Source organism: Neltuma alba, unplaced genomic scaffold (assembly GCF_004799145.2).
Source record: "Neltuma alba isolate B1F8T4 unplaced genomic scaffold, ASM479914v2 tig00005848_pilon, whole genome shotgun sequence".
Classification (NCBI taxonomy): domain Eukaryota; kingdom Viridiplantae; phylum Streptophyta; class Magnoliopsida; order Fabales; family Fabaceae; genus Neltuma; species Neltuma alba.
In genome coordinates this window covers 1-19,961 of record NW_021634251.1, presented here as the reverse complement: position 1 = coordinate 19,961, position 19,961 = coordinate 1, and the positions used below count along the sequence as shown (strand labels likewise).

Sequence of the window (19,961 nt, the reverse complement as noted above, 5' to 3'; positions counted from 1 at the left end):
CCAGATTTGACTTTAATTGCGTGTATTTGAATGTGATGAAGTATGAACATAACATTTACTATAAATAAATGGCCAGCTGTGCCCACATTCTTTTACTTTTGGACAAATATATACAGGACAATGGGGGAAAAAAGGACGGGATGGGGAATATATGCATATAGAAATCAGTCACCGAGCCACGAACTGTTAAATGAACAGATTAAGGATCTTTCTGGGTTTAAATTCTGATCTTTGTTAGGTTAACAATACAGCTCATCATCGAGGGCCCTCACCATATATATCTTGATCTTATTATGAGCTTTGCTGCAGAACAGGTATTGCATGATGAGATTGGCAAATACTCTTCCGGTATTTAATGTAGGACCTAATTATTAAGTTGATTTTAGTTCTAAATATGAAACCTATTTTTTATATTTATCAATTTTTCTTAAATTACTCTTATTAATACTCCCTCAATCATAGTCAAATAAGAAAGAGAGGAATAATATTAAGAAAGAATATTATGATGTTTTAGGAAAAACATGTCATATTTTTTATGATTAACTAACTTACCTAACTTTCTTAATCTAATTGAATTAGTTAAATATGTCTCACATTAAGTACCGAAAGAGTATTAAATCCATATGCCATAATTTTAGAGGTTATGTTATTTCAATGAACTTATTTTTAATTGGTTTTGTTGAAGGTTTTTGAAACACAGATTTTTATTATTCACATAATTATTACATATTTTGTTTGGTTAAAATAATTTAGACATGTTTCATGGGGCTTCACAAATGAAAATAACAATGCAACTTATTGTAGAGACTTCATCTGATTACTAGCTAAAATAAAACTTTTATATCCAAATGAGGTACAGAACATTTAAAGGACAAAAGTTGGCAAAACAAATTAATAGGTGAAAAGAACTCATAACATGCATATATAGTTAGCTGATCTTTTCTTTTTTTTTTTTCCCCGGGTCATGACTTATGCACCAACTGTCCTTTTTACTGAAAATTCAAACATGTAATCTCATCATGCTTTAAAAAAATGTACGGAAGATGCTTAGTGCCATACAGTCGGATGATTTCAACAGTTTTCCTTTCGGGCATTGATGCAGTTATAATTAATTTTGAATATACCTATTGAAAAAGACTAATTATTTAACATGAAACGTGCATGGCATATAATGTTTTTCCCTATAGGCACTTATAAAAAATTAAAATCTAAACTGTTAAAATATATTAATCTAATGGTTAGAGATTAAAAAAAAAAAGAAAAGAGGAGAGATTCTGAACAGTTAACAAATTGAAAACTTGTTTCGAGAGGTCACAGCATTATTTTAAGGGCAAACAGGGTGACATAATTATGCGTGTCAACCACGCTATACCGTGGGAGAGTGTCGTCATTTGAATAATATATTTAAAGTATTAAGCACTATATCTGATATTATATATTAATTAAATCACGCAATTACTTTATGGTAATGATGGTCTCACATGAGAGGCTTATCGTTCATCTTCCAGATCACCTCGTCTTGGTCCCGTGATGGCTACGCTTGTACAGTGTCCAGACTTCGCAAGATGTGATGCAAAGAGGTGCACCCATAATTAATTAATTGATTGATTGAGGTCCAATTCTTCTTAATTAGTTATACTGCTTGCGATAATATAATACAGCAATCGAAGTATATATGTGTATACAAATATGATGTTCATTAAAATTTTGATTATGTTAAGCATTAATCAGTTTCGTCCCTCTTTTTTCATGTTTATCATATTTTTTTGGGTTAAGGTGCATCCAGCACCCTCAACTATTTTCTCAAGTGCACTCAATGTCCTAAAGTTATTTGTGATGTAATTTTACCCTTAAACTAATTAAAATGGAGAATCTCATTGCTGCCGTTAAATCTAAAACGTCCGTTTAGTTTTTCCCATGTGCTCCTTTTCCTTCCCTTTCTTGTCCCTTTCACTCATCAACCACGCCGGCTATGGCATCCTCAATCAAGTAAAGGCACTGTCAAGTAAAAGTGATTCAAGGTCATCAATTGTCAAATTGTTATATACCAAAATTAAAGTGCCTCGTCCTCACTGAATCTTCCTGCATTACATACCTCAAAAAGTTCTCACCATATTCCATGACTATAGCTAGATGAGTTGGGGTCAGCAAAATCTGAGCAATGAATAATCTTATAATAATTCAATCAACTTCACAATGAATCTCTTCTTCCCTGTTGAAACAAACGGGAATCAAGGAACATGTGTTTCTGTTTACCCAAAAAAAAAAAGCCCTTGTGTTTCTGAGTTTAATAGTTGAGATAAAAAAATGGGTCTTACCTCTTGAAATCGAATGATGTTAGAATGTTTCAAGGATTTGTGATTTGTAATCTCTTTCTGTACATGCTCATAATCTGCAGAATCAAAGGCATGGGGGAGAAGGTAAGAAGAATAATCCTAGTAATTAACGCAAAGATAAATAAACAGAGAGAAGGAACAAAATTGGAATCTCTCTCAATGAACTTGACGGCAAAGAACTCGCCGGTCCGTTTCTCTCTAACCAGCTTGGCAACACCGAAATTCCCAGACCCAACATCTTTGATTATCTCATATCTTTCTGTTGACAATCTCCACAATAGGTTCTTAAAAGATAATAATCTTCTTCACCTTCTGATGGCAATGACGATGAGGATACTGTAGAGCTCGAATTCAAGTTATCATTCTCGCTCCCACCTTCCACCACGAAATGCCCTCACATTCACAGTTCCCACCAAATTCTGTTGGCACAGAAACTAATCGCTGAAAATTCTCTCCACTCCATTGTAAAAATCGTGCACGAAATCATGCTCGCTCTCTCACTGCTGGCCCTGCCTTTCATGCTCCTCGCCAGAAGCCGCCGTTGTTGATGAGTGAAAGACGGGGACAAAAAGGAAGGGAAAGGAGCAAACGGGAAAAGCTTAGCAGACGTTTTCAATTTTAACGGCAGGGATGAGGTTGCACTATTTTAATTAGTTTAAAGATAAAATTGCACCATAAATAACTTTAGAATACTAGGTGCACATGAAAATAGTTGAGGATACTGGATGATGCACCTTAATCCTATTTTTTTTGGGATGATGATCTGTCTCTCTTTTAATTTTATTTTTTTGTTAATGCCCCGTATGTGATTCACGTGATGATGTTGAGCAAATTGAGAGGATATATGGAAAGAGAAATCACGAGCATATTTTACATCTGTTTATGCTTATACATATTAAGAAGAACGTACCCAACCGTTAGGTTTCAAAAAAGGCGTACACCTAAATGTTACGTTTTTTCTTCTTTAATTTGTACGGGCATGAGCCTTGGTTTAGTGCTTGTTTGGAACTGCTTGTATGTTAAATGCTTATAAGCATGTTTATGCAAGTCGGGTTAAAACTCTACTCACATACTTATCTTGTATTTCATAAATCATGATTGAAAAGTTACTTTTGACGAATGCTATTATCATTCCAAACATAGAAATATGCAGACATGCATATATTTAGTATTATGTACCAGATGAAAACTTGTAGAGATCGAACAGCATCAAAAAATAAAATACTCAGGGAATGAAATATGCTGCTAGATCATATATATTGGCGTGATGTTGGAAATTGCAACAATGAACCTATATTGTAAACTAATCGCCAAGCATGATTTTACCTGAATCAATTAGGATCACTTCTCCATTATATGATCACTCAAGATCATATGCAACTTGGGCATTAAATCCTGATTAGGGATCTCCCTGCTTCAAGTTTTAACTCTATCCAAATATACTAATCATGAAGCTGGTCAGGGAAGTTAGGCATTTGGGAAATCTATGAATTCTATCAAAGCTAAAATTGTTATTGTCGCCTTGTCATGACCCCAATTAAAGTTTCCGAAGATGCGATCCACTTGCTGATGTGGTCTCAGTGAGAGGTATGCGTGTAATATGCACATGACTTCCCTTTTATTAGAGAAAACGAAGTTGAACTATTATTAACCATCGAAATATACACACAAGCATCTGTTACTTTGCACGCACGCACAAACACACACAAGCTAGGCAGAGATCAGATTGAAGGGGGAGGCCAGGGAACAGAGCTAGCTTTCAACCCTCACAGGAACCTTCTCTTCTTTCCAGTAAAATTATGATGATTAAGATGCACGATACCGGGATTCACATCCAAAGATGGTGAAGACATTCGAGAATTCCCATGAAATGCTAAACTCAAAGAAGTGGGAATAACATCATCGACCTTCTCATTATCATTGTCAAAAGGAGGAGGGTTTCGCCACTGTGGAGGCGGTGCAAGGAGAAGTGTGTGAAGCAAAGGACCAGCCTCTGTCACAGTTCGTAGCAATCTACCTTTCTGAGGCAAAGGTTTGCCACAAACCAGTCTATCAACCATATTAATGTCTCTAGAAAGAGCGACATAATCTGACTCCTTTGTTCCGCCACTGGCAAGAGATAAATAATCACAATGAGAAGTGAATGATTTATAGCTCGTACCTGAGCAGTGTTTGGTGCTCACTGATGATTTCTTGCTCGTGTGAGGTGGAGTACATGGCTGCAATTTTCTGAGTAGGACTTGAATTTGGCGTCTTGCTTCATCTCTTTCTTGGCAAACTATTTTCAACTGCTGCATCAAGCGTTTAATGGTCTCCTCGTATTTCCTTATCTTTGTGTTGTCTTCCATCGTTGACGACTTCCATTGATGTTTGGTGCGCGCTAGTTTATCCTTAATCTCATCTATACTCTGTCATTAGCAAATGGTTTTAGCTAGCTCCTAGAAACTCAAAAGTAAGCATAAGAGAAATATCAACTTCTGATCATAATATGAGGACCCGAAAAAAAAAAAATTGTAGCAGGCTTGTTTGGGTGCGTCCTACAGCTAGGCAGCTAGCAGGGGCTCTCTTGTTATACTGTGTGTGTGTGAGGACAAAAGAGCGAGTATGCGGTAGTTAATGACTTGCTACTTGTTAGAATAATTGTTTTACATTTGAAACATCAGTTTCAAAAGTTGCACCTTGAAACCTGTTATTAATCACACACAACTTGGTGAAAAACTGGAAAGATGAAGCTGTATCCACACCTAGGGATATATTACATATGATTATTAGGACGAACTATTCTTTAATTAAGAACAGTCTAAAGTACGTTTGCTTCACTATAGAGTAACATAACACATACTCTTCAAACTATAAAAACTACTGATAGATACCATAAGGATAATTGATTACTACTTGCCAAATTAGACACCGATTATGGGCTTTAATTTCAACCCGTCACTGTGCCGCACTCGTCTTCAATTTGTATTCAGAAGTGCCTAAAGGAATTAATGGAGATTGACTGATTCATCATAACTATCACCTAATAAAATAGTTTTACTGGCTTGTCCTTTTGCCGCCAGTGAGTTCTCATATATATATATATATATATATATATATATATCAAAGCAAAACCAGTGGGAGATAGAGGGTGCATATAATAAGAGGGGAAAGAAGAAGAATTATTATTACCTGGTAGTGAGGGGTCCAGAGATGAGGCATCATGGCCGCACGGAGATGATGAAACGGAGGAAGACGAACAAGCAAGGAAGCAGATTAAGCGATGCAGATACTAGATAGCGGCAGTGACTGGTCGGAGTGGGTGGCCTTTTTCTGTGAAGTTGGGGAGACAACCTTATATACGCGAACTGCATACATGCACCAAAAGTTTCGTTGCAGACAAGAAAACTATTTAAGGACAGATTATCAAATCTAAAAAAGCCTGTGAGATTAAGATACACACACACATATGTTTTATTATTGGACAAGGATTGCGTGGATCGTGCCCCTTTCCGTGGTTAATGGGATTCTGTCTCCCCCCAAATTATCGTCCTTTCGTCAAATTAAACTGTGTCAGGACCTACATTCCATTCCACTGTTACTCCGTTTCTGAACTAACAGCTTTCACGGATTATCGACACCGCCCCTTGCTTGTTGCTAACCGCATCTCACACTGATACTACATGGGGAAATGTCTCTGACTTGTGTTGATGGAAAATACATCAGAGAGTATCGATTCTGTGTTTACAAAATTCACATGATATAATACTCCTCTTATCTTTAACAGAGAACTCAATTATTGAGTTGATTTTGCTCTTTTATATATAAGACCCATTTCTCATATTTATTAATTTTCTCTAAATTACTCTTATGGATACTCCCTCAACCATAATAAAGTAGAAGAGGAAGAGGAGTATTAAGAAAGATGATTATGGTATTTTAAGAAAAACGTGTCGCATTTCTTATAATTAACTAACTTGCCTAACTTTCTTAATCTAGTAAACTACGAACAGCTATAGCTCATAGAATTTTATATATCTTCGGTCGTGGGCACTTGGAAATGCTAGCATAGGGATTTGAGGGGAAAAAGCGGGGGTGGAAAGTTGATGAAAAATATTTTGTGTGTTTCCTAAATGACAAAGGGCCTCCATGTACATGCATGATTTGACTTCAAAAAAGAGAGTTTTCGACGCGGCAAGGTTTCCTCAATAGTAATGCCGTCGGTCCCTTCAGAAGAAAAGGAACAGAAACAGGCCTTGACCAGTTGACCCGTTTTTGTTAAGAAAAAATTATTATTCTGTTTTCTCCTCACCGCCAAATGATTTAGTTAGAGGATAATTCAAAGGCAGAAACAACTCACGGTTTACCTCAGGCAAATAGCAGTCAAAGATAAATTAAAGGAAATACCACCTCACTCCTTGATAGCTAATTAGCTAATTTGAGTATATTAAATAAACTAATTAAGTCAGTTATTCATAATAAACATGTGTTGTCTTTTCTAAAATATCCTTGCTAATCATGTATATTAGCTAGAACCATTTAATAAAACTTTTAATATGCACAATTAATCATTACAATGACTATCTTAAAAAAATCAATGAACATGAAAAAAAAAGTAAATTAGGGTTTTATTCTTATATTAAGAACTAAAAGTCGTAATAAACAAGAATAAAGAGAAACCTTCAGTCTCCATGACTAGAAGGGAAAAGAAAAACTTAATTTTCATTTTATATATAACTATATATGTTATATTAGAGTAAATTTATGACATGATTCATAAAAATATTTTCTCAATTAGCCTTTGCAAATTAAAATCTCTTAATTTAGTTTTTTTTTTCCTGATCAAATAAGCCCTTCTTTTTTTTTTTTTTGACCAGAAAAATAAGCCCTTCTTTAGACAAAGCGACGATAAGTTAATATATTATGAGTGAAAAACTCATGCCTGATGTAATCATCTGGATGGCTATACAAATTTATTGAACTTTTGACTATTTTACCAACCCCACTGCCGCCTCAAAAGGGAAAAGAAAGACTGCTCTGTTTTTTAAACAAAGGGACAAGTTATAGATATTAAGAAAATTAACTACATTAATTATTAATATTAAATGTGTATGTTTTCCATAAAATATTTCCGCTAACCATTATTAAAAAATTATCAATTTCTGAGGTATAATCTGTAGACAAGCCCGATAATAACTTAGGCCCAAGTCCAATGAGATGCATAAAGCAAAATAGCAGCCAGACTGTCGGGACAACTGACGCCGCCGTGGAGTTTTTGACAGAAGACGACGGCTGGTGAGAGGGAGTTTCCACCACTGTTGAGTCAGACATGGCCATGACCGCCACCATTTCTCTTCCTTTCACATCCTCCCGTCGCCGCTCTTCACCGTCCAGCGGCCTCCCTCGTTCTTCAACATCCTTACGTGCTTTCCCTTCCAGTTTGCCTCTATCTCGATATTCCGTCGAGTGCCCTAGTTTTCGCATTATAGCTTCCTCAATGAGCATTGAAACCCCCGTGAAAAGTTCGTCCGTTTCTTTCTTAGACAGAAAAGAGTCTGGGTTTCTCCATTTCGCCAAGTATCACGGCCTCGGCAATGACTTCATTTTGGTAAGTCTGAAGTCAATGCTTGCAGTCTTCCCATTCTTCACTCTGATGAAGTAATTTGGTGCACTATATGAAAACTTAGATAATAATTATTTTTAAATGTTCCTTGCTTTTCTCTTTTCATTATGATTTTAATTTATTTGGCCATTTTGAGTGATTTTAAATAGGTCGACAACAGAGACTCTCTGGAGCCTAAGATCAGCTCAGATAAAGCTGTTCATCTATGTGATCGTAACTTTGGGATTGGTGCCGATGGAGTTATCTTTGTCATGGCTGGCACTAATGGCGCTGACTATACCATGAGAATCTTCAATTCTGATGGTAGCGAGCCTGAGGTGATTTCTCTTGCCTCAAGTGTTATATTTCCCTATCTTACGATCCCGTGGGTCTTTTTGTTGGAATTTGGGGACATTTCGATATCTTCAGTTTTTGGAGAGTGCTGGATGGACCAGTTCTTTCTTTCTTTCCTTCCTTTTTCTTTTTGTTTTTTTTGAGCGATAGACTTCATCATGTTTAATAATTTAACCTTATAATCCTTAGATGTGTGGAAATGGAATGCGGTGCTTTGCCAAATTCGTTGCTCAGCTTGAGAACTTACACGGTAGGCAAAGGTAAGGACCATTTTTTTTTTTTCCTTCCATTGGTAAGAACATCCACTGGTGGAGTTTTCTTTTCTTTTTTTTTTTCTTTTCCTCCTCATCTTTTACTCCGTGGTGAAATTTATGTTAAAAACATAATTTTTGCATACTTAAACAGTGGCGCCTTTATAATTATCACTAGATAACCGATGTATGTTCATATTTTGTTGAACTACTTTTTCTTATCTTGCAGTTTTACTGTACATACTGGTGCTGGCCTGATTATTCCAGAAATCGTAGAGGATGGAAATGTATGTTCTTTTGTGGGATTGTGTCGTTGTATACTTTAAAGACACTAGGTCATGTCACCTAGCTGCCAAAATGCCTTTCATGCCTGAACGCTGTAGTCATTATCATTTTGAATGGTTTTAAACATGTAAGGGAGGTCCCTTTCTGTCCCTTATCTGGTATTGTTTTTTTGGTCTAAGTTGCTACAAAATGATGCTGGTTCAGGTCAGAGTTGACATGGGGGAGCCAATTCTTAAAGCGTCAGATGTGCCTACTAAATTACCTGCAAATAAGGATCACTCAGTTGTTAAGGCAGAGCTAGATGTAGATGGAGTTATCTGGAATGTAACATGTGTTAGCATGGGAAATCCACATTGTGTAACATTCGGTACAAAAGAAAGTCAGGTTCGTATTCTAGACATATGTGTTATAGATGCTGCAAATTTGTAATTTTTGTGTTATGTTTTCTGTTTCCTGAACTTAGAAATGTATTGAAAGGAAACATACCTGTAATAGGATATGCATACTTGTAGATGCTGACACACTCAACTGAAGATTGAACTCAGCCACATCAAAAGAAATTTTTTTGAGAATTTGCTTTTCTAAATGTCATTAATCTTTAATGGGCTTACTTAGCACATGTTTTAAATGCAAGCATTCTGCTATCTTACAGCTGTGCCAGACATTTGACTTTTTCTTTCCCTTTGGGCATGTAGTTCATGTTTATTTTGTTGCTTGTGAACAGAACTTATTGGTCGATGATTTGAACCTAGCAGAAATTGGTCCTAAGTTTGAACATCACAAGGTGTTTCCTGCACGAACAAACACAGGTTTGTGTTGGCCATTAATATGATTGAAATGCTATTTTAAACTTTTTTAAAGGTTTTTTCCCCCTCCTGCCCTTTTCATTTTTCCTAGTATGATTTGTGCCTCTGCTTTCCTTTTTCTTGCGCTTATGGTTATGATGCTGAATGTATTGGCTGGTAATAGAGAGTCACAGGAGCAGAAAATGCTTCCGGGTTGATGGCTCCTTGATCTTTATCAATGCTACCTCGTTCAATTTGTGGGTAACACTGCTTTTGTTGTTTGCTTTTTGTTTTTTTGGTAAAAAGAGTTGCGGTGGTTAGTTGCATCAAAGGACCCTTATCATGTGCCGTCGACTCCTGGCACAAGTCTTTAAAATTTTATTTTAATTACCATTTTTTAGATGATTGCGAATTTTAAAACAATCCAATTGATGAAACTTCCTGGGAATTCCACGTATCCTTGGAGATTACCATTCCTCTATTATAAAGACCTAAATGATTGTGGTGAGATCATTACTCTTATCATGTGGCTATCCCTCACACCTCATGATTGGCATGGTCTGTCGTGTGATTTCATTTGCAGAATTTATTCAAGTTCTGTCTGATCATCACCTAAAGATGCGTGTTTGGGAGCGTGGAGCAGGTTAGAATGACTAGAATCTATCTTAATGCATTTGATAAGTACATAGACATTATTGCTAGTCAGCATCTAGCAAAATCAAAGGTGCACCTAACTTTTACATTTGACGGCTCTTCTTTTAAATTCTTAATGTGCAGGAGCAACTCTAGCCTGTGGAACTGGAGCTTGTGCTGTAGTTGTTGCGGCAGTTCTCGAGGGTCGTGCGAAGAGGGTAAGCATGCTAATGTAGACAAAGATCTGCAGTGCTGTGCTAATATTTTTCATTTGCTATAGAATTGGGCAAACTACATCTATTTGGTTGGGAAAATAGGGATATTGTGCCCCCTGTAGTGTAATTTTAGCGGATCTTTTATTTCAAGGAATCTGGGGTAGAAAGTGTGCCTGCAAGTGGCAACATGAAAATTGTTAATTGTTTATTACCAAATTATTAATTATCTGTTCAGAACAACCAAGTGACGCTTCAATCGAGTTTTTTTTTTGGGGGGGTTAAATCAGCATTTTGATGCGAATAATGAATTCTTTCGATAAAATTTTCTAGTTTTCCCTGTTAATCGTAATTATTTTGTTAAGTGCTTCTCTATTTTAAAATTCTTGTTAACTGTCTTTTGCATCAAGAGAACTGTTTGGCTTTATAAATTAGAGATCTCTATTATCTGGGAAAAGGCTAATTTATGATGGATATTCAGTTATAGTTCAAACAGTATCGTCTGATCTTGATATTTTCTATAGCTAATCCCGCTCATCGAGGCCATTAAAACTTTGGTTTGGGGATTGTGACAGATTTGCAGGGTTGATCTACCCGGAGGGCCATTGGAGATTGAGTGGAGAGAGGAGAATAATCATGTGTATTTATCGGGCCCAGCTGAAGTAGTTTATTACGGATCTTTACCCCTTTAATTTGTTGTTCTCTCTGATATTTATGGTTAAGCTTGACAACCTTCTGGACTTTCCAGCTCTCTGTATTATAGAATGGCAACATTTGTCCCGTCGTAGTTTACTCTCACTTTGTGTTGATTTCAATATTTTCGAATTTAGCTTCTGACGGGTTTATTGTATTGCATTCACCGTTTCCCTAGGAAAATGAATTCCTGTCTGCAGATATATGTTTGGAATCTGATAATAAGATGAAATTTTAACATGCTACCGTGCGATGGGCATTTTTATTTTTGATTTAATTCCCAGGCATACTTTAGTTAGTATTTGGAATCTGATGATAATATGAAATCATGCAAAATGAAATTTGGATGGTCAGGTATGGTACAAAATATTCAGTCATTCTAATTTCTAAGTTGAACTACTCTAAGATTTGAAGTGTCTTAAGAAATTTTTATTGATGATGCAGTAGGATTTGTGTTTTGCTAATCTGAATTTTCTTCTGCTGAAGTTGTGGGAGCCGACGCAAGTTTAAAGATTAGCGTAAGCAAAAGAAAAGGGAAGACAATATTTTTAAATAAATAAATAAATAAAATCTTGGGCTTAGCCACTACTCTTGTACCAGAAAAATTCCAAATCTGTTAATCTAGAGCTAATACAATCAAGAAACAAAAGACCACCGGACACGGTAACGTACCAATTGAGGCAGTGATTCACGGTTCTAAGTCAGATTAAGTTAACTCGAAACCAAATTAGTCATATTAAAATAATAAAATATAATTAAAAATAATAAAACACATAACTCCTAAAGTAAATTATTTGTCACGATTATATAGTGTTGTTTGGAATTGCGCCATTCATGCAGTTTACCAATAAGAATTAGTCCAGTTGATAAGAAATCAACTCATGACCCACAAGGTCGTGAGTTTGAATCATATTGTCGATATAAAAAACCTTATTAGTGAGTAATATGCAAGTACCTCTGTAACCGTTCTTTAAGCTAGGAGATATATCTTGGTCCTGACAAACCCAAGACCCAACTTATCTAATTTTCTTTTTTTTACAAAAAAAAATTCATGTGGCTTATTTGTTACATTTATTAATTAATTAAAAAATTTTATATAATACGACAATTTAGCAGGTGGGACATAATAGTTGGTCCTGACACTTATTTATGAAAATTTATTATATAATAAATCATAACATATAGGTTGTAATATGAAACTTAAGGTTGACATATATACTTCTGATTTTATTTATAAGATCTTTTATAAATTATAAATAAGGTCTTATAATTAGGATTGGAGGTAGGGGTGAGTATTCGATTTTTCGGTTTGGTTATTGGTAATAACCGAATTAACCGAATAATCGAATAGAGCAAATTTTAAACACCGAACCGAATTAACCGAAATATTTTGATTCGGTTAACCGATTAACCGAAATATATAAATATGAAAGTGATTTTAAATTAATAATAATAAAAAAACACAATTACAACCATTAATTATTAAATATTTCATCATTTAATGTGATTCATTATAATAATATTTATTATAACCATATTTATTGAATATAAATATATTTAAAGAGTTCATATAAACCTACATATATATTTATTATAATAATATTTATTAAATATAAATATATTATATATTTATTTCGGTTATAACCGAAATTTTTTTCTACTAACTGAACCGAACACCGAAACCGAATTATTACAAAAATAAAAAAAAAAACCGAATATATAATCGAAACCAAAATAACTGAACCGAAAAACCGAAATTAAATTCGGTTTGGTTCAGTTTTCTGTTACGGTTCGGTTTTGCTCACCCTTAACCGGAGGTAGTATTTGAAATCAATCCTACATAATTATAGGATAAATATAAAATTTTCACAGCTACTTCAATTTTTCTCTTTAATGACTAAAAACATTATGTGCAATTTTTAATTCATTTCCCATCATTAATAATACTCCTCCGGTCCTTAATATAGGACCCAATTCTTGAGTTGGTTTTGATCCTAAATATAAGACCCATTTCTCATATTTATCAATTTTCTCTAAATTACCCCTATAGATATTCCCTCAACTATAATCAAGTAGAAGAGGGAGAGGTGGTATTAAAAAAGATGATTATGGTGTTTTAGGAAAAAATGTGTCACTTTCCTTATAATTAGCTAACTTACCTAACTTCCTTAATATAATCAAATTAGTTAAATGGGTCTTATATTAAGGATCGGAAGAGTAATAGTTACGTGTTACATAAAAATGGAGATTCTCCATTCCCTGCTGAGATGTTTGAATGGCTCTAAATATTGAAAGTGACTTTCAGCCCAATAACGTGACCCAATAAAAAGTGGGAGTCTTAGAGAAAGGCAAGCGCCTGGTTTGAAATTTTGAGAGATGGCGGGTCCCACATTCCGCCCAGTGCAGGACCTCTCTGCATGACTCTAACGGCTATCTCGGCCTACAAATGCTCTCAATTAGCCGTTGCCAGTGCATCTCACTCCCATTTTTCACTTTTGAAAATACGCTTCTAAACAGCGAAATTCACCCCCAAGTAGAACTACCAAAGTCGGGGCAACACTCAGATCGCCAAAGGAAAGATCAAAGGAATCTCTTTCTGATCACTCTTTCTCAGGTTCTCGGCCCCTCCGTGTATATTCTCTGCCAAGATAACTGTACGTTTTTTCTTCGGTCTTTTATCTTCTTACTTCATGTATGGGTTCATTGGTTGCTGAGAAATTTGAGCTTTCAATTCAATCTCCGGACTTCCCTGGTCGTTCGATCTGAGATGTTCAATTTGCAATTGGGTTTTGCAGTCAGACAGAGATTATCATTTTTATGACAATATGCTGATGGGTGCTCCTTCATTTTTTTATGCAGGCTATTGTAAAAGAGAAAAATGGTGTCAGTAACGCCTGATCAGTCTAAGAAGGTGGGATTGGGACTGTCAGCATCTCCATCTCCATTTCTCACTCCCCGCCCTGAGCGGCGACGCCCCGACTCAAGAGGTTCTGACTGGAACCCTAACCGTCAGGAGAGGGATAAGGAGACCAATGTGCAAGTTTTGCTTAGATGCAGGTTGCTTGTTGCGTTTTTTTTGGCCCCCTAATTGTTCTTGCATTTGCTTAACCTCTAAAAGACTTACGTTGCGAACGTTGTTTTTGTCTTGTTCTGTTCTGTTTTCCCTTTTCCTTCCTAAACTGTCTGTCATCCTTTATCTGAGAGCATTACTTTACAGTTTGAGCTTTAACCAAGTGATAATTTGGATAGTTGAGCTACAAGTGTGGCAAGCTTGCAAAACTATTCTAGTGTATTCATTATTGTGCATGTTATTTGTAACCGAGAGTATTGGGTACGCATGTTGATCGGGTTTGATGAGAAAATCCGGATGTTCAATCTTTAAATCAGGCCATTAAGCGACGATGAACTAAGGCTGAACGTTGCCAGCATGGTGTCATGCAATGAGCATAGAAGAGAAGTCACCGTTACCCAAACTCTTGCTAACAAGCAAATAGATAGAGTTTTTGCCTTTGACAAGGTATACTTCTTTTACCTTTTGATGCTATCTTGCTCAATGATACTACCTATGGTATATGCGGAGTAGTAATTTGACTTAACCTCAAGTTAATTTTTACTTTTTGCGTTGCTTAGGTTTTTGGACCCAAAGCACAGCAAAGATCAATATATGACCAAGCAATTGCCCCGATTGTTAATGAGGTCCTTGATGGTTTCAACTGCACTGTCTTTGCTTATGGCCAAACAGGCACCGGTAAAACGTATACAATGGAGGGTGGGATGAGAAACAAGGTATTGAATTATTGTCCATCGTGCTTCTATTTTCCCTTATTGTGTTATGTGTCTCTTTTATCACGGCAAGTATGTCATGTCCCATGATTGATGCATAGGGTGGAGATTTACCAGTCGAGGCTGGTGTTATTCCTAGGGCAGTTCGCCAAATTTTTGATATGTTGGAGGCACAGAATGCAGACTATACCATGAAAGTTACATTTCTTGAACTTTACAATGAAGAAATTACCGATTTATTGGCCCCTGAAGACAACTCTAGGTCTGTAGAAGAAAAGCAAAAGAAACCTCCTACTCTTATGGAAGACGGGAAGGGCTGTGTGTTTGTAAGAGGTCTAGAAGAAGAATCTGTTTATGGAGTAAATGAAATTTATGCCCTGCTGGAACGTGGGGCATCAAAAAGGCGCACAGCTGATACATTGCTTAACAAGCGAAGCAGGTGGATTTCCTTTTGACTTAACAAAGTTTTTTGAGCAAGTAGATGCCATTTTTTCACCCAATCATGTTATTTTGGTGCAGCCGCTCACATTCAGTCTTAACAATTACCATATATGTGAAAGAAGCAATCATTGGTGGTGAGGAATTGATTAAATGTGGCAAGCTTAATCTTGTTGACTTGGCAGGTTCAGAAAATATATTGCGCTCAGGAGCACGTGAGGTATAGGCAATGTTCCACTTAATTCCTGATCATTCATTAATTGCATGTTCATCAACAAGCAAAGCAGCAGTACTAGTATCATGTTCAATTGAACATCTAACCCCATTAAGTCTGCATACCTACCTTTTTCCTTTTTTTTCTTTTGTGGGTTCTTACAAGCAGAATGACATTCTGAGTTTGGTGTACATCTCATAAGATGTTGGAAGGAAGTGAGGAAGGGGGCAGATGGTTTTGTTATGCTTTTGAAGTCTGGAAATTTCAAATGACTTTCATGACAGTTGTTTTTTCCAATTTTTTCGGTGTTTAGACCTTCAATATGCTTGCCATAATTTCTTAATTCTGTGTGCATTAACAATTGCCAATTGCAGGGTCGTGCAAGAGAAGCAGGGGAGATAAACAAGAGCTTGCTTACCCTTGGACGGGTCATAAATGCACTTGTGGAGCATTCCGCTCATGTGCCTTACAGGTTCACCCAAATATCTTATTCAACCATAATGCATGCATTTAAGGTCTTGATGTTTTCCTTAATATGCATGCCATTTTGGTTTTTTGTTCCAGGGATAGTAAGCTTACAAGGATTTTAAGGGACTCCTTAGGGGGGAAAACAAAAACATGCATAATAGCTACTATTTCACCATCTGCTTATTGTTTGGAAGAAACATTAAGCACACTGGATTATGCTAGTCGTGCCAAGAACATAAAGAATAGGCCCGAGGTTAGGTTCACCTCTTGTGATCTCATATGGATTTCTAAATGTAATTATTATTTCTTTGGGATGATGATCGAAGCTCATGTTAATTATTAACAGGCGAACCAAAAGTTTTCAAAGGCTGTTTTGCTGAAGGACTTGTACATGGAAATTGAGAGGATGAAAGAAGGTCTATTATTCACCATGGTTTTTCAATTTTTTTGGGATGTATAGGGATGATGTAGAAATTCTCACGGCATTTTGTTACTGAATATGAAGTGCAGATGTTCGAGCAGCAAGAGAAAAGAATGGTGTATATGTTCCTCATGAGAGATTTGCCAGGGAGGAAGCAGAAAAGAAGGTTGTTAATTTGTTTTTTGTTAACATCGAAATTTTTAACCTAAAACTGGCCTACTGCATATTATTAGTTAAATTATGGTACTAAACAACAGAGCTCGTAGTTAACACAAATCAAGTATCTCAGATCATAGCATTTCTCATAAGTCAAATTGCCTACTCAAAAAAACAAAAACAAAAAATCAGATGGTAGGAGTATATTTCAGTCAACATTTAATTTTTTATCTTGAGTTTCATTAAGGATTGTAATGCATTACTCATAGATAAGATAATTGAGCAACCTGAGTTTCAAGGGAAACTGCAATTTTGTGGATTAAAGGACTAACTAATAAATAATTATGAAATGGTCAGTCAACTGTCTCATTATATTATTATCGAGTCAAAGGTACATGGGGGGGTTTGCCCGTAGCTTAAGTAATTTGCTTCAACTATAACCTGCAGGCAAGAAATGAGAAGATAGAGCAATTGGAGAATGACCTCAGTCTTAGTGAGAAGGTATTCTTGGTATCCATGATTAAAATACTCCATCTTCATTGGGATAAGTTATTATAGCCATTTTCCCATATATCTTGCAGGAAGTGGACAAGTTCCGGGAGCTTTATCAAAATGAGCAAGAACAGAAACTAGATTTGGAATGTGAGCTTAAGGACTGCAAGGTATTAAGTGGAACTTTTTCTTTCATGTTTTTATCAGCCACGAAGGTTTGGTCTCAATCAAATTACTCTGCTAGGTTAATTTAGAGAAAACAAGCAGTGCTTTGCATAATCTCCAAGAGACTTACAATCAAGTAGTGTCAACTTTGAAGGAGAAAGAGCTTACAATTTCCAAGTTATTGAAATCGGGTTAGTCCTTGGTGGCACTCAACAAGGCAACTCTTATACTGAGTTTGTTAAATCCTAATTTTTCTCACCATATATGATTTGCATTCTTCTATGAGTGAACAGAAAATTGTTTAATTGAGCGCGCAAAGGAGTTGTGTACAGATCTGCAGAATGCATCAAATGATATTGATTCACTGTCCCTTAAGTTGGGTAAGGCAATTTTATCCCTTGAGTTTTCACATTCACGTTAAATGATCTAGGCTTTAGTCTAATCCTTTGGAGGTTTTCATCCTTGCAGATAACAAAACAAAGATGGAGGCTGAAAATCAGAAATTAATCTTGAATTTTGGTTCTCTACTGAACCGGAGATTAGGAGACTTACATAAGACGATCATGGGGTCAATTTCTCAGCAACAGGAACAACTAAGATGCATGGAAGACCATGCCAGTTCTTACCTTACAAATAAAAGTGAAGTAAGGAAAAAAGATGAACATACTTGTTTAGTTCTTTCCTGGTCTTTTCACCCCAGCAATAACCGATTGACAATAATTTTCTCCAGGCAGCTCAAGCATTAGAAACAAGGATCAAGAAAATGACTGAGATATATACTTCAGGAACAGGGGTCCTGAAGGAGCTAGCCAACACATTTCATGTAAAGTTTCATCTGATATGGAGCAGATCCAATCTAAAGTGTCATCACAGACATTGGCTGCTGAGAGTGTAAGACAACAAAAGCTTGTTCTGTTAATAATGAAGTTTGTCAATCATAGGATACCAGAAGTCAAAAGAATATATTATTTATATCCAAGATTGATTATGCTGTGCCCTTTTGCAGTTTCTTGCCACTGCTGTGGTCGAGGCTGAGGATGTTATATGCAGCATCCAGAATTCTGTTGATGAGCAAAAACATTTGCTAGAATTCTCCATTCAACAGCAAGAGGAGGTAGGTTGCATTTATACCGAGAATTCGTTTTTTGGGCGTGTTGTGTATTAGCAAAGTTACTTGTACATGATATCGAATTACTGCTAAAACAAGTTCATCCAAAATATAGGGATTGAAGCAGAGTCTGACTTCAGCACAATTGATTTCGGAGGCAACTGTGAACTTCTTCGATGACATTCATCAACATTCTTCAAGAGTAGTGAAAATTATTGAAGAAACTCAACATGAGAGAACCGACCAATTAGCTAACTTTGAGCAGTCGTTCACGGTAAGCAAAATTTGAGCTTGTTGTTCCAATGCATACTCAAGTCTCATGGGACTCCTTGAGTCTCATTGTTAATTTTATTCCTTTCACCTTAAACAGGAAGAGGCCGCCGGAGAGGAAGAGCAGGCCTTAGAAAAAATCGCTGCAATTTTAGCAGACCTGACATCCAAGAGAACTGCTAGGGTGAGTTGGCATTGTTCTTTTCTTTTCCTCTTTGTCCTGTTTTTTTTTTTTTTTTCCTTCTTCAAATTCTTACTGTGTTGAATACATATGGTTTAGGTCTCAGAAGCATCAAGAAATATGCAAGACGCAAGCATGAAAGAGTCGAAAAGATTACAGCTTGCGATGTACAGCATGCAGCAAATTTCAGAAGATGCTACAAAGGAAGTTGGGAAGTATGTAGAGAATGCAAAAAGTCATTTCATGGCACAATCGATCTCTGCAAGTGATTCTAAGGCGTTGATGGAAGATTGCCTCCATGATTGGTTAGTTTTCATTTCTTATTCTTTATTTCTTCGTTATCTTCTTCCTCATCGTCATCTTTCTTTCTGTCTTACATGTGTTTCTTTAATTACAAATTTCTCTATACTGATGATGTCCTTCACTACTTGGATGTTGTAATTTAAATTAACCAACAATTGAACACTTCGCCGCCGTTTGTATGTGCGCGCATCATTGCATGTATCAATAATGCGATTCGGTTCTCAAGTTAAACGCAAGCAATGTTATTACGGTCTTTTTCAAATATTTTGATATTCGTACTCAAGTTGAGCTTGAAATGAACGCTTTTGTTTATATTAAACAAGATACCCAAGGACGAGAGTTCGTGAACGATTTACTATGCTTGTAATTTAAATGCTTCTGACATTGCTTGTGACTCATATCATTGGTGAGAGTTTAGATTTGTACTCAATTCTCATTGGTATATGCAGCTCAAGGAGAGTGAACCACGCAAGGGAGCAGTGGGAAAATGCGCAGACGTCCTTGAACAATCTCAACAAGAACAATCTTGCAGATATAGAAAATACAGTAACGTTAGTTCTCTCTGCTGGGGTAGGAGATTTGGTATGGTGATCATTACAATTTTGGATTTTCCTAAACTTTTGCTGATATATTTGACAGGGCAAATATAAACTCAAACCACACTATGAATCAAGAATTTGTGTCTGCATCATCATGTATGGATTCAGATTATGATGTGGGAACCCACAACCTGGTAGAAGCTGTAAATGGTAATATGAAGTTCTAACATTAATATTACGCAGATTTCTTCTTGTTAAATTATCATATGAACTCTCTCTCATGGGAGGAAAAA

The 19,961-nt window shown here is 36.2% G+C and overlaps 3 protein-coding genes across 4 annotated transcripts; 2 read left to right on the top strand and 1 right to left on the bottom strand.

The window, feature by feature from the left end:
• Nucleotides 1–4,030: 4,030 nt before the first annotated feature.
• On the bottom strand, nt 4,031–5,638 carry LOC114748864 (uncharacterized). 2 transcript variants are annotated; one of them, XM_028937336.1, is made up of 2 exons: nt 5,508–5,638; nt 4,031–4,774 (listed from the first exon to the last, which is right to left on the bottom strand). In XM_028937336.1, the coding sequence occupies exon 2, from the start codon at nt 4,682–4,684 to the stop codon at nt 4,103–4,105; it is 582 nt and encodes a 193-aa protein (XP_028793169.1). In that variant the 5' UTR covers nt 4,685–4,774; nt 5,508–5,638; the 3' UTR covers nt 4,031–4,102. The 2 variants fall into 2 exon arrangements, with proteins under 2 accessions (XP_028793169.1, XP_028793168.1); XM_028937335.1 differs by having other exon boundaries at nt 4,031–4,744.
• A 1,929-nt stretch (nt 5,639–7,567) lies between these two features.
• On the top strand, nt 7,568–11,375 carry LOC114748863 (diaminopimelate epimerase, chloroplastic). Its single transcript, XM_028937333.1, has 9 exons — nt 7,568–7,923; nt 8,088–8,255; nt 8,461–8,531; nt 8,752–8,809; nt 9,012–9,191; nt 9,532–9,616; nt 10,176–10,235; nt 10,370–10,443; nt 11,013–11,375. The coding sequence occupies exons 1-9, from the start codon at nt 7,645–7,647 to the stop codon at nt 11,127–11,129; spliced, it is 1,092 nt and encodes a 363-aa protein (XP_028793166.1). The 5' UTR covers nt 7,568–7,644; the 3' UTR covers nt 11,130–11,375.
• A 2,250-nt stretch (nt 11,376–13,625) lies between these two features.
• On the top strand, nt 13,626–19,933 carry LOC114748865 (kinesin-like protein KIN-5B). Its single transcript, XM_028937337.1, is given in 23 exon segments — nt 13,626–13,784; nt 13,990–14,187; nt 14,518–14,647; nt 14,761–14,916; nt 15,015–15,352; nt 15,433–15,571; nt 15,940–16,037; nt 16,130–16,286; nt 16,380–16,449; nt 16,544–16,620; nt 17,058–17,111; nt 17,192–17,272; nt 17,347–17,458; nt 17,561–17,647; nt 17,736–17,911; nt 17,998–18,088; nt 18,091–18,158; nt 18,274–18,381; nt 18,491–18,649; nt 18,746–18,829; nt 18,926–19,131; nt 19,579–19,680; nt 19,769–19,933. Coding segments are annotated over 22 exon segments (2,799 nt in total). The 5' UTR covers nt 13,626–13,784; nt 13,990–14,008; the 3' UTR covers nt 19,896–19,933.
• Nucleotides 19,934–19,961: the final 28 nt, after the last annotated feature.